Source organism: Bufo gargarizans, chromosome 3, assembly GCF_014858855.1.
Source record: "Bufo gargarizans isolate SCDJY-AF-19 chromosome 3, ASM1485885v1, whole genome shotgun sequence".
NCBI lineage: Eukaryota > Metazoa > Chordata > Amphibia > Anura > Bufonidae > Bufo > Bufo gargarizans.
The window spans coordinates 108,903,690-108,918,220 of record NC_058082.1 but is presented as its reverse complement, the minus strand read 5'-3'; the positions used below and the strand labels follow the sequence as shown (position 1 = coordinate 108,918,220).

Genomic DNA, 14,531 nt, shown 5'->3' with positions numbered 1-14,531 from the left:
ATAGCGCGTATTATACGCAAAGAATGGCACATTTTACAAAAAGGTTTGCCCATGGTAGAGGAATTTGTGGGTTTCCCCATGATGGCATACAAGAGAGGGACCAACCTGCGTGACAGATTGGTGAAGACCGAGGTTGGGGAGCCGCATGGGGATGGGCAAAGGTATCTGGCACCAAGGAAGTTGGGATGTTTTCCCTGCCTTGGGTGTTGTAACTGTGGCAATATGCTGAAGGGTGATACCTTTGCCCATCCCTATAGCGGCAAGCCTTATAAGATCAAAAACTTTTTCACATGCAGGTCACGGGACGTGATATACATGATCACGTGCCCATGTGGCCTCATCTACATTGGGGAGACCACTATGGAAGCCAGGGAACGCATCAATTCCCACAAGAGTAACATCCGTAGGGCCCAGATTGACAAGCCGGTGGCAAAACATTTCCTGGAGCGTGGGCACTCGGTCAACCAACTCCGATTCAGAATCATTGATTCGGTTGGCCCTCTGAGACGTGGGGGGGACAAGGATCGGATTCTACAGAAGAAAGAACTTAGGTGGATTTTTGAAATGAGAGCCCTCCAACCTTATGGGATGAACATAGATTTTCCGATAACGAATGTGTAATGAGCCTGAGTGACCTTTGAACTGGTTCTCTGTGTAATGTTTTTAACTGTAGTTTGTTTTTTATTAAGGCACGTTTTTCACTTTTTCCTAGCCCACATGGAGTACGGCATGCCATAGAACTAAGGCTTGGGTCCAATCCGTGACCCCTAGATGAGTGTGGATTTCTCCCTTCACGCACCGCAGCAAAGGATGGGGCTAGACCGAGGTTGCAGCTTCGGCAATGCGGGGTGGATCGGACACTGGAGAGGCGGGACTGTGATGTCATCAGGGCCGGGTTTCGGCTGATGACGTGATGACACCGCCTCCTTTGTGGACGTCCCCCATCGTTGCCTTAAGCTGTGAAGGGAATGCAGAACAGCATTGCAGCCTAATCCGATCTAGGTTTGGATCGTGAACACTGCGGATGCGGTGGGGTGGAGTTATCGCACCCGTCTTGTGGGGTAGGGGCGGACCAGCCTGGAGGCGTCCCTGACAACGGCGCGCACGACGGGGGAGATAGGATGACGTGAGATCGGGTGGGCGGAGCCGCACTGCGAGCAGCTGATCCTAAGGAAACAGGCAGTGACGTGACCCTCTCTTTCCTGTCATGCGCGCCTGGCGCTTGTGAACGCCGAGGCACATGTGTGCCTGTCAGGTATGTGGGCGATAAGGATCTAATATGTATGATTGTTTGACACATGTAGTAGGAGCACCTGAGGACGCATCTGTGATGACCTCAGCACCTTAGTCACACTATCATTGGCCACTCTCTTATGAGTGGGTGTGTTTTAAGATATTTAAACAGGCACTTGTTAATGGCATTTTGTGTTTGATAAAGGCTGTGAAGCAGCCGAAACGTCACAACCCCTGCACGCTGTTCACTTGGCGGTTCCCCTAATAAAGGGATGTTTTACCGGTTATGCTGCCTCCATCTTCTTTCTTTGGACTGTTCATGAAGGAGCCCTGATGAATCTTGGACTCCAGGTAGGCTGCTGCATACCGGATGACCTCAAGCTCTGGTGAGTGCGATTCCAATACTAATTTTTCTGTTACTAGGTGCTATGGGGGCGTCATTAGCACCTAGAGGATTGGTCTACCTTCTCAAGATGCCGCCGCCCAGCGCCTCCCTCCAGCCCGCCCATCTGCTTCAGAATGCATCAAACGGGCGACTTCACGCGCATGCGCCGTGCGCGGCTGTATTCGGCGCATGCGCAGTGAATGTCCGACCGCTTCCCTGCTCAGACATCTCCACTGCGCCTGCGCCGATGACGTCATAGCGCTCCATCGGCGCAGGCGCAGTGGAGATGTCTGAGCAGGGAAGCGGTCGGACATTCACTGCGCATGCGCCGAATACAGCCGCGCACGGCACATGCGCGTGAAGTCGTCCGTTTGATGCATTCTGAAGCAGATGGGCGGGCTGGAGGGAGGCGCTGGGCGGCGGCATCTTGAGAAGGTAGACCGATCCTCTAGGTCAGTGATGGCGAACCTATGGCACGGGTGCCAGAGGCGGCACTCAGAGCCCTCTCTGTGGGCACCCGCGCCTTGGAAAAAGTCTATGGCGTACCAATATGCTTTAGACTTTTCCTGCCATTCGTCAGCACAGGACGCACTATGAACAGCACAGGCAGCACACTAAATGTAAGCTATTAAGCTATTATAGCTAAATGATAAAGTACATGGAAGATATACTATATTGGTATTCAGGTTAAATTGCCGTGTTGGCACTTTGCGATAAATAAGTGAGTATTTGGTTGCAGTTTGGGCACTCGGTCTCTAAAAGGTTCACCATCACTGCTCTAGGTGCTAATGACGCCCCCATAGCACCTAGAGGGTCATTAACATATCCATATAAGTTCTTTTTTTAGGTAAACGGCTGCCCCAAAAGCTATTATAGCAGGATAGTTTGGCAGAGCAGACACTAGCGGATCGCTAGTGTCTGACACCTAATTATGTGAAAACGAAGTGGTAGAAACCCTTTAATATCAGCATACTACTTAGGGTGCATTCACAACCCTGTGCAGCTTTCCAATCTTCTGATCCAATCAGATCCCTTATTTTGAGAGTTTGTTATGATCAGTTTGTGTCACTTGCGTAAGAGATCAGTTGCAACACGTGGGACGCCACGCTAAGCACGAACATTCGGTCACTCCATCGCCTCAAAAAGTAAGTAACTTGTATGATTAAATGACGGTGTAGCAGCAGATGAACATGCTATAGCTGTGAAGATATTTATTCAATAAATCGAGAGGACATTATATCCATCTATAGAATACTGGTTACATTGGAATCTTTTATATAAAACATCTGCAAATATAATCGAGAACAAACATTGAGACTGTACTAAATAAATTATTTGGTCATGATTCAGGAATCATGAATCAGTAGCCATCTCTTGGACCGTTGCCTAATACCATTGTGCACAATATTAATCTTCCAGTTTGGTTACATTATTTTTATATATATATATATCTTATGTTATTTTTATTGATAATTTTTGTGTGATTTAATTGAGGTACAGTTCACCTGATTTTTTTATATATGATTATATCAAATAAACAATTATATTAGTAATATATTGGCTAGTGCTCTATGTGAATCCCGGATGCAGGTGTGCCCCTCTCACCTATTTTTTATATAATCAATTTTTTTTTATTATTTATATATTTTTATATGTAAAATTGGGAAAGGGGGTGATTTAAATATTATATTTATATATATATATATATATATATATATTTTTTTTTATTTTTTATTTACTTAATAACTATTATCCCCCTTAGGGATCTAGAACCTGGGATCTTTTGATCCCTTGTCCCATTCACCCTAATCAAGCTCTATTAGGGTGAATGGCATTCTAACACACTCCCTGCTGAGCTGTGCTTGGTGCACAGCTTAGCAGGAAGCTTACTATGTCAGGCCTGGGAAGCTTCAGAAGCTTCCAGGCTGCCATAGTAACCAATCGGAGGACTTTTATTTGACTGCAGGGGACCGGAAAGGGAGCCGCATCCAACTGCCTTAATTCATAGATGCCGCAATCGACGTTGCGTTCCCAGTTATTGTGGCCAGCTGGCATCCGCCACATATGGAGCAGGCTCACTGCAGCAGCCCGCTCCATACAATTCCCGGCACAAAATGCCATACATGTATGGTATTATGTGTTAAAGGGTTAGAAAATCACATCAAGTATGAAAAGAGGTCAAGCAGTGTCCAAGTCTACATATGTTACAATCTGCAACGACAAAGGGTAATACAAATAACAAAAATCATAACAAGCATAGCGCTTGCCCTCTACCTTAAATGACACATAAGGCCTTATTCACACAGCCAGTGTTTGCTCAGTGATTATGAGCCAAAACCAAGGCTACATGGAGATAAGGTATAATGGAAAGATTTGTAGCTGTTTACCATTTTTATTGTTGCACTAGCAACGTGATTTTTTTTCAGCTTTTTCTTCTGGAATAATTCAGGTTTTTTTTCAGATCACTTTTTTATATATACAGACGTGGACAAAATTGTTGGTACCCTTTGGTCAATGAAAGAAAAAGTCACAATGGTCACAGAAATAACTTTAATCTGACAAAAGTAATAATAAATTAAAATTCTATAAATGTTAACCAATGAAAGTCAGACATTGTTTTTCAACCATGCTTCAACAGAATTATGTAAAAAAATAAACTCATGAAACAGGCATGGACAAAAATGATGGTACCCCTAGAAAACACAGAACATAATGTGACCAAAGGGACATGTTAATTCAAGGTGTGTCCACTAATTAGCATCACAGGTGTCTACAACCTTGTAATCAGCCATTGGGCCTATATATATGGCTCCAGGTAATCACTGTGTTGTTTGGTGATATGGTGTGTACCACACTCGACATGGACCAGAGGAAGCAAAGGAAAGAGCTGTCTCAAGAGATCAGAAAGAAAATTATAGACAAGCATGTTAAAGGTAAAGGCTATAAGACCATCTCCAAGCAACTAGATGTTCCTGTGAGTACAGTTGCACATATTATTCATAAGTTTAAGATCCATGGGACTGTAGCCAACCTCCCTGGACGTGGCCGCAGGAGGAAAATTGATGACAAATCTAAGAGACGGATAATCCGAATGGTAACAAAAGAGCCTAGAAAGACTTCTAAAGAGATTCAAGGTGAACTTCATGCTCAAGGAACATCAGTGTCAGATCGCACCATCCGTCGTTGTTTGAGCCAAAGTGGACTACATGGGAGACGACCAAGGAGGACACCATTGTTGAAAACGAATCATAAAAAAGCAAGACTGGAATATGCCAAACTACATGTTGACAAGCCACAAAGCTTCTGGGAGAATGTCCTGTGGACAGATGAGACAAAAATCGAAGTTTTTGCCAAGGCACATCAGCTGTATGTTCACAGACGAAAAAATGAAGCATATCAAGAAAAGAACACTGTCCCTACTGTGAAACATGGAGGAGGCTCTGTTATGTTCTGGGGCTGCTTTGCTGCGTCTGGCACAGGGTGTCTTGAATCTGTGCAGGGTACAATGAAATCTCAAGACTATCAAGGAATTCTAGAGAGAAATGTACTAGCCAGTGTCAGAAAGCTTGGTCTCAGTCGCAGGTCATGGGTCTTGCAACAGGACAATGACCCAAAACACACCGCTAAAAACACCCAAGAATGGCTAAGAGGAAAAAATTGGACTATTCTAAAGTGGCCTTCTATGAGCCCTGACCTCAATCCTATTGAGCATCTTTGGAAGGAGCTGAAACATGCAGTCTGGAAAAGGCACCCTTCAAACCGGACACAACTGGAGCAGTTTGCTCATGAGGAGTGGGCCAAAATACCTGCTGAGAGGTGCAGATGTCTCATTGACAGTTACAGGAAGCGTTTGATTGCAGTGATTGCCTCAAAAGGTTGCGCAACAAAATATTAAGTTAGGGGTACCATCATTTTTGTCCATGCCTGTTTCATGAGTTTATTTTTTTACATAATTCTGTTGAAGCATGGTTGAAAAACAATGTCTGACTTTCATTGGTTAACATTTATAGAATTTTAATTTATTATTACTTTTGTCAGATTAAAGTTATTTCTGTGACCATTGTGACTTTTTCTTTCATTGACCAAAGGGTACCAACAATTTTGTCCACGTCTGTATATACCTTATCTGTATTTTGGAATTTTTAGGCTTATAAACTGAAAGAATTGTATGTTTTTCTAGATTTCAGCTATTTTTATTACCATAAAAGAGACTTTTTATTTGTGTTCAATCTTGTCTACTGTAAATTTCAATATATTACATGTGCACTTTCAGGCAACGGTACAGTATGAGGACTATTCACGCAGGAAACTGTTGTCCCTCAACAGTCAGAAGAGACTATTGGCGGCTTTTATTTTTTCTTTACATTATACTTTTTCACTGGAAATAGGAACAGGGGAAATTTGCCTAGTTGTTAGACCCAGCAGCAGCTTCCAAGAACTGGAATCCCGGCAATCATGTAGCCCGCACATGACTACTGGGATGCATAGACGTAGTGGCAGTGCCATCCATACAGAATATGTAGTACCATACTGTACTGAACAGTGGCGCTATTACACAGCCCATCACTGCACTTCAGTAATACAGGTATTTTACTAGTAAAATGCATTGGGGACTGTAATTTGGGGTCCCCAAGGCACAGGCAACATCTGTGCGGAATCCGCAGACGGATCCAGACCTATTCAACTTGAATGAGTCCGTGATCCGTACGCATTTTTTGCGGTGCGGGGCCACAGACAGAAAACCCACTGACGCACTCTGTAGTCCTTCCATGCCTCCTTTCCGCACCGCAGCTTCTGGACCTATTCAAGTGAATGGGTCCGCATCCGCGGTGCACATGGCCGATGCCTGCATATTGCGAACCTGCTGTTTGCGGGCTGCAATACGGGCACGGCCGTGTGCATGAGCCCTTACAATGTACCTGGAAAGACCATTCTGTATGATGGATATATTGTAACCTGAGTGAGCGCTTATACAGTCCTATAGACCAAGGGCTTAAGATTGAGTGTGCCCCTTAAACATGCATGTCAAGTGGTGTGAACAGAGGCTTACACGGTGTATCACATACCGCCACTGCTGCATTGATTGATCTGGATCTATGAATGCAATTATTGGAGAATAGTGATTTGTTTCTCCTAATTCATTATTTGGACCGATTTGCATTTTTCCATACAATACAAATAAAATGCACAAATGGTTCTGTCCAAATTTGGCTTTGTATGCACAAAAATCATCTTTATGAACAGATATAGGACTTTTTGGGGGGAGTATATTCAGGTTGCGAACTGCAGACCAGCCGCTACTTCCGAATATACCACTGTAAAGGAAAACCGGACCGAGAAGAGTCCCCCAGAGGAAAGCTGACGCTTCAAAATGAGCGTTCCCTCAACCAAGATGGCGGCGTGGGTGTCCACTGCGTAATTACGTCACGTAGCGTCTCGCTTTCCTTTGCTGGAAAGACCTAGCGCAGAACGCACGTGACCGCCTCATCCGGGTCTTCGCGTTCTTTCACAGTCGGCCCAACATGGCAGCTTCAGGTGAGTGTGTGAGAGGAATACAGGGTCGCGCCCGGTACCGCGTGCGGAGCTGTCCGCTAGACGCGACACTTTCCGTGCATGATGCTTAGTGTGCATCGATGCGGCCCGTGACTTTTCCGCCCGTCAGGACGCGCTGGAAGCGCAGTGCGTGGCTTTAGACACGCTGCAGTATAATCCCCGGCCTGGGCCAGGCCGCACCCTGTCTGCGTGCGGGAATCGCCGCGGGACCCAGGCGGCTGTGGCCGGCATTCGGCTGCGTTTTATAGCTGTGGGTTCGGGCAGCTATGCCGTGTACTCTCCGCTGCCGGCCGCATTGCGCAGAGCAGCGGGACCAGGCTCACACTGAGGGTCCGGAGCTGTGTAGCGTCGATTACATAAGGTGTAGGACACGTATCCCCCCTCCGTCAATGGTATGATCTGACTGGAGGCTAGACGCTACATATCGGTACCTAGACCGGGGATGAACCACGTGGCTCTAGGAGGGGGGTAATCCTCGCTCATCTTGTTGTGGCGAGCAGGCCTTGGGATATAATGGCGGTAAAGGTCAGTGGCTGTGAGGCCTAGCACTGAACCCCCGCCTCCCGCAGCATACAAGTGACTGGACGTGAGGAGGACACGTCAACACTGGCAGGTCTCTGGAAACAACAGTCCTGCTACCTGTGCTCTGCCGGCTGTTGTGGAACTACAACGCTCAACGTGTCCTGGCAGCCATGGCATGCTGGGAGTTTCACAACATGTGAGGTCCCCTCTGCTGCATTGTGCTCTACTGGGATCACTGACAGGAAGTGTAGAAAGAGGGTCTGCGTCATGAGGACCCCGCTCTTCTATATGGACAGTGGGATGAGTGCAGACCTTTACTGTGACCAGTCCACGGTAATGACCCGTTACGGATAGCAGGTTGTCAGGCAGGGATGTCACCTGTGGTCCTCTAGCTGTTGCAAAACTACAACTCCCAGCATGCCCTGATGGCGTTTGTGTGGGCATGATGAAAATTGTAGTTTTGCAACAGCTTGAGAACCACGGGTGACAGCGCTGCTTTACGGCAGTGTATGACGCCAAAAAGAGCTCATTACTGTAAAATAAACTCATTTACTACAAACTTCAATTTTCGAAACTGCGTGGACGCTCAGATGTCGGGCCATGTCCACGTGGAGCTGCTCCTGTGTAAGGCCACGCCCCCCCCCCCTATAGGCGGAGCGCCCCGTGTTGGTAGTAACATGCAGGGGGTGAGCCATCTGGATCCGAATAATATACGGGCCTCCAGCTTTTGTTCCAAAAATATCTAATTCTGTAAAATACATAAGCAGTGCTTTATCCTGTGAATGCATAATCACCGTTAAAGGGGTGGTCTGACCCCAACAGTGCGATCAGCTAAGGCTGGGAATGCTGTTCAGCGGCGTGCTGTCCCAGCTCTGAGGGGCAGGTCTGCTGCAGACCGGCAGTGTGACATCCTGTCGGTCATTGTGTGCGCTGCTGCTGCGGTCACATGTTCCCAAGCAGCACGTGTGCACTGAGGCCAGTGAATGGCTGCAGTGGTGCATGTGACAACTGTTGGCACTGGGAGCGCCAGGATTGGAGAGCTACAGCGCTGGAATGGAGCGCAGGTGAACAGGTAAGTGGCTTTTTTTTTTTTTTTTTTTTTTTTACACACATTTCGGGCCTAAGGGGGTTTTAGCTAAAAACATGCGGACCCATTTCAACTTGAATGGGTCCGTGGTGAGAAACAACGGAAAGAAACACCACGGAAGCACTCCGTAGTGCTTCCGGTGTTCCGTTCCGCATCTCCGGAATTGCCGACCCAAGTGAATGGGTCCGCCTCCGTGATGCCAGGTGCACACGGCTAGCGGCCGTGGATTGCCGACCCGCCGTTTGCGGGCCACAATACATTGCTTTCTAGCATCCTTACAGTTAATAAAAACGTTACCTTTATGATCAATCCTGGACTTATAAAACCGTCAAACATCTTTTTAGCATATGCAAATGAGGGCTCGCAAGTGCCCAGGGGTGACGTTACCCTCGTAGGTGCCCTGCTAGCTCAGCCTTTTCTTCGCTTCCCCCCGCCCCTTCCTTCTCTCTGCCCGCCCATCCTTTCCCTCTGACCGCCTATCTACTAACTTCTTGTTTTGCCGAGATCCTGCGCACTCAGTCCGTCGGCCGGTGCCATGCGCACTGCGATGCCCATTCCTTGTACGGCATCACAGTAATTAATGCGCTGGCTAACTGCGCGAAGCCGGCGCATGCGCATTAATTACTGTGATGCCGTACAAGGAATGGGCATCGCAGTGCGCCGGCTGACGGACTGAGTGCGCAGGTGCGGGATCTCGGTGAAACAAGAAGTAATGGATGGGCGGAGGGAAGGAAGGGATGGGGGGAAGCGAAGAAAAGGCTGGGCTAGCAGGGCACCTACGAGGGTAACTCCGCCCCTGGGCACTTGCGAGTCCTTATTTGCATATGCTGCAAAGATGGTTTTTGCCAGTTTTATAAGTCCGGGATTGATCATAAAGGTAACGTTTTTATTAACTGTAAGGATGCTAGAAAGCTATGGAAAGGGTTACAAAGGTGAAATGTTGATGACAGACTCCCTTTATGACTGAGTATACAGAGAGCTGTCAATCACTGATAGGACCGCCCCCTGGACTTCGAATGAGCAGGAATTTTTATGAATAAAACAAGTGTTTAATATATGCGTCGCAGGGAAATGATGAAAATGGAGATTTGATCAAATCCCTAACGCTGGGTTCACACCAGAGCGTTTTACAGCGCGTTCCTACGCGCTGTAAAACGCACAACAGGCAAGAACCAATGATTCCCTATGGGAATGGTTCTCACCTGGGCGTTTTACAGCGCGTACGATCGCGCTGTAAAACGCCCGACGCTCAAACAAGTGCTTGAGCTTTTTTTTGGGCGTTTGTCGCGCGTTCCCGCACATAGAAATTCGGGAACGCGCGACAATGTGTGAACGCCAGTCTCTGTATGCGCGATTGTAAACGCCCGTACAATCGCGCATACAGAGCGCTCGTTTCAGAACGCTCAGGTCTGAACCCAGCGTCAGGGAGAAGATCAATTCACGGAAGATGTTTAAAATAACATCTGTGGGGTGATTTCCCTAAAGAAAGTAAGTGATTTGGTTCAAATCCCTTAACTGTCTTGGGGCTCTTTTCACACTTGCGTTCTTTTCTTCCGGCATAGAGGTCCGTCGTCGGGGCTCTATGCCGGAAGAATCCTGATCAGTTTTATCCTAATGCATTCTGAATGGAGATAAATCCGTTCAGGATGCATCAGGATGTCTTCAGTTCCGGACCGGAACGTTTTTTGGCCGGAGAAAATACCGCAGCATGCTGCGCTTTTTGCTCCGGCCAAAAATCCTGAACACTTGCCGCAAAGCCGGATCCGGAATTAATGCCCATTGAAAGGCATTGATCCGGATCCGGATTCACGCAAGTGTGAAAGAGCCATTAGTGAAAAGATTAAATAAACAAGTAAGGAGTCCTGGGGGGGGGGAAAAAGCAGTCGAAGGACCTCTTGATTACCTCATAGACATGTGACCAGTAATATTGCTATGTTACTGGTCACATGGTGGTGATGTCATCAAAGGTCCTTTATCCCATAGCGCTCACAGTTCGCTGATAACACTCCTGGCCAAGGGTTTAGATATAGAAAAAAAATCTAACTCTGACCAAAGTTGTATCTGAAGAACAGTTTCATGAAACTATCAGGACGTTTTTGAACAAGCGGCATGATAAAGAAAAACCTTTTGTGGACTCGCGAAAGGATAGAAGAAGTTATCAGTCATTGAGCAATTAAAATTTGCACCACTACTTAAACGACGACGGACACATAAACAATACGATGTTATGGAAGTAGGTACTAAAAAATCTTTGATTTTGAAGAGAAAGTCTGACTCCGATCCAAATATCTAAATAATATAATTTCATATTATTATATTATCAAAAATATTAAACTTTTCAGTAAAACCGTTAAGGGATTTGAGGATCAAATCACTTACTTTCATTAGGGAACATCATCTTCCGTGAATTGATCATCTCCCTTAGGGATTTGCTCAAATCTCCATTTGCATCATTTTATATATATAGCGCAGCCCCTCCTGCACTATAACATGCTGCCTTCAGCTTAGATGCCATGTTCAATATGACAGGTTACTGTAAAAAACAAACAAAAAAACAGTATTTTTGATTTATTTTAAATAGAGCTGCATGGACTCTGGTGATGTTGCGGTGGTCGCTTCATATCTGGCTCGGTTTATTAAAGGGGTTGTCTTATAGACAATGGTGGCATATCGCTAGGATATGCCCCCATTGTCTTATAGGTGCGTATCTGGCACCATTGACTTTCACTTTTTTTTTGTGCCTGATGCCGTATCTTCAGTTTCTCATGTCGCACACAAAAATGCTTTTTGTCCAGTATGGGAACGCAACAAACCGGAAGGGAATGCATTCTGGTGCGGTTTTGAGACTCCGTGCTGGATCTCAAAACTGGACAGCACAACGCTGATGTGAATGGAGCCTAATTGTGTGAACATTCCCTGACACTGTGATCCGGATTCTGGTAATCTTCTTCTGCGTCATGACATCAGTAAATTGGATTGATTAGGTGGGCAAGCACTTCTTACTCCTTTCCTTAAAAAAAAAAAAAAATAATACAAATACATCCCCATATTCAACATGCACAGACAGAAGTCGTCTTTTTTTCTTGCTCTCCAGGTCCTCCAATGCCTCCCCCCCCATCCGGAACAGGGAGAGGACTGCTTTAACTCTTCATATCTTGGGCAATGGTCTTATTTGAAAACTAACAATCAATGCTTAAAAACAAGACCAGGGCTGCAGCACTCGCTGCTATACATGGGGAGTTATAGGCTTTAAAAATCAGGTCAGGAGTAAACTGTGGCCACGGCATTAAATACCAGTTCAGTAGAGGAGACTGGAGTTAACAACATCATACATCATTATAAAGTTGTGGAGCCACATTCAGGCCGGGAGGTAACACACACAGTGTTTTTCCCAGAATGAACACGTAATTTTTCAGCTGTTTTTGATGCAGTTTTTTTAGCCAAAGCAAGAAGTGGATCCAGCAGAAAGTATAAGGATCCCGTTACATGGACTGATAGGCCACTTGTGTTCCGAGACTTGGCCTGTGTAAGGCCAGACACAAATAAACTTCTGGCGTGTTTTTTACTGGTAAAAAAAACTCTAGGCACAGCTGAGCCCCCAGAAGTTGTGTGTCCATCCAAGAAAGCAGATGGGATGTCCAGCTTTTGAGGAACAGGTTAGCCTTTTTTAAAGTATCACCATCTTCTCAGTGGTCTAGTTACTGGAATTTCCCATCTCTGTATAAGTATGACGTCTGTCTATAGACTCAATATTAAATCGCAAGCTGGAAATATCATTAACCCCTTAAGGACTCAGCCCTATTTCACCTTAAAGGGAACCTGTCGTCTGAATTTTGTGTACAGAGCTGAGGACATGGGTTGCTAGATGGCCGCTAGCACATCCGCAATACCCAGTCCCCATAGCTCTGTGTGCTTTTATTGTGTAAAAACACAGATTTGATACATATGCAAATTGCCCTGAGTTGAGTCCTGTATGTGAGATGAGTCGCGTACAGGACTCATCTCAGGTTAATTTGCATATGTATCAAATAGGTTTTTTGACACAATAAAAGCACACAGAGCTATGGGGACTGGGTATTGCAGATGTGTTAGCGGTGATCTAGCAACCCATGTCCTCAGCTCTATACACAAAATCCCGGTGACAGGTTCCCTTTAAGGACTTGGCCATTTTTTGCAAATCTGACCAGTGTCACTTTAAGTGGTGATAACTTTAAAACGCTTTGACTTATCCAGGCCATTCTGAGACTGTTTTTTCGTCTCACATTGTACTTCATGACACTGGTAAAAAGAAGTAAAAAAAAAAAATCATTTTTATTTAAAAAACAAAATACCAAATTTACCAAAGTTTCAATTTCTCTACTTCTATAATACATAGTAATACCTCCAAAAATAGTTATTACTTTACATTCCCCATATGTCTACTTCATGTTTGGATCATTTTGGGAATGATATTTTATATTTTGGGGATGTTACAAGGCTTAGAAGTTTAGAAGCAAATCTTGAAATTTTTCAGAAATTTTCAAAAATCAATTTTCTCGCCCATTTTCCTTGGGGGACACAGACCTTGGGTATAGCTCAGCTCCCTAGGAGGCGTGACACTAAGTAAAACTGTTAAGCCCCTCCTCCATCAGCTATACCCTCAGCCTGGAGATAGAGGCTACCAGTTTTAGCTTAGTGTCCAAGGAGGCAAGACACTCCCTGCTACTGCAGGGCTGTTTTCTCCTTGTTGTAATTTTATTTTATTTTTGTTTTTTCCTAGAGATACCAGAGACGCATTGGGCCTCTCTGCTCTCCCGGGGTGAGCTGCGCCAGTGCCAACTTATCTGCACTGCTGCCTCCCCCACAGAAGCAATAGGAGGATCTGGGCAGCAATGGCTCCCCTACATCCCGCCAGCTAGGGGGTCGCCCGCACGCAAAGCCCCTCTCCCAGCTTCCTGCCACTGCGGTGCCAGTAGCTGAAGGGGCGACCCTGCTGGAAGGAACTGAGGGTGAAGACAGGTGAGATGGCTTTTCCAGCCCATACCCTGTCCCTATCGGCAAGCATGTACCCCTCTGGGTTTGAAGGGGGGCACCCGTGGTCGCTCATTCTGAGCGCTCCAGCAGACCCTCCCCAGCTCTCCTCCGTGTATCCTGCACCCCCACGCCGTTTTCCCCCATTTTCAGGCTACTCTTCAAGTCGGCTGATCTCTCCCTCTCTCCCTCCCGCCGCCGCCCGCTCCGTTCCGAACGGGGGGCGGGGCTTATGCCCGACATGACCATATCGGCATCGGCGGGGCAGGGGACAATGGTGGCAGAAGGTCACCCACCTGGGAATAATCGCCGCACTCTTGGGGCCTGCGGGCCCTTTATTTCATGGCACCCTGCTTCTTCTTAGCCCTGCGAGGTTTTTTCGGCAGCAGGGGGCGTGGCTTACGCGCGCGCGCGCCATTTTGGGGGCGGAGTTAGGTTCTCCTTCACAGGAGACATTTCAAGCGCTGGAGGGGGCGGAGCTTGTTCCCCGCGCTTCTGCTGAATTCTTCCCGCGTTTCCTCACTCCTAGACAGGAAGCTGGGACACGTGGGGGACTCTGAGCACCTGGTGTATCGCTCGGCTTCTGTGGGCGCTATCTGCAGGCTCTCTGCTGTTTGCTGCTCCCTGCTGCTGCTGCTGCTGCTGCTGCAGCTGCTGCTGATCCTCTCTACTCCTGACGTTCTTCTGAGGCACTGGTAGGACAGTTAACCCTCTCCTAACCCTCCTGGTCATAGCTGCTAT

The 14,531-nt window shown here is 46.6% G+C and overlaps 1 protein-coding gene across 4 annotated transcripts in view; it reads left to right on the top strand.

Annotated features, from left to right (window-relative positions):
- The first annotated feature begins 7,113 nt into the window (after positions 1-7,113).
- The window catches only part of EIF4B (eukaryotic translation initiation factor 4B), a 55,140-nt gene continuing 47,722 nt past the window's right edge, over positions 7,114-14,531 (top strand). For all 4 annotated transcript variants that reach the window (XM_044285489.1, XM_044285487.1, XM_044285488.1 and 1 more), the window contains exon 1: positions 7,114-7,153. In XM_044285489.1, the coding sequence (XP_044141424.1) occupies positions 7,141-7,153 (13 nt within the window). In that variant the 5' untranslated portion in view covers positions 7,114-7,140. The remainder of the gene's footprint in view (positions 7,154-14,531) is intronic.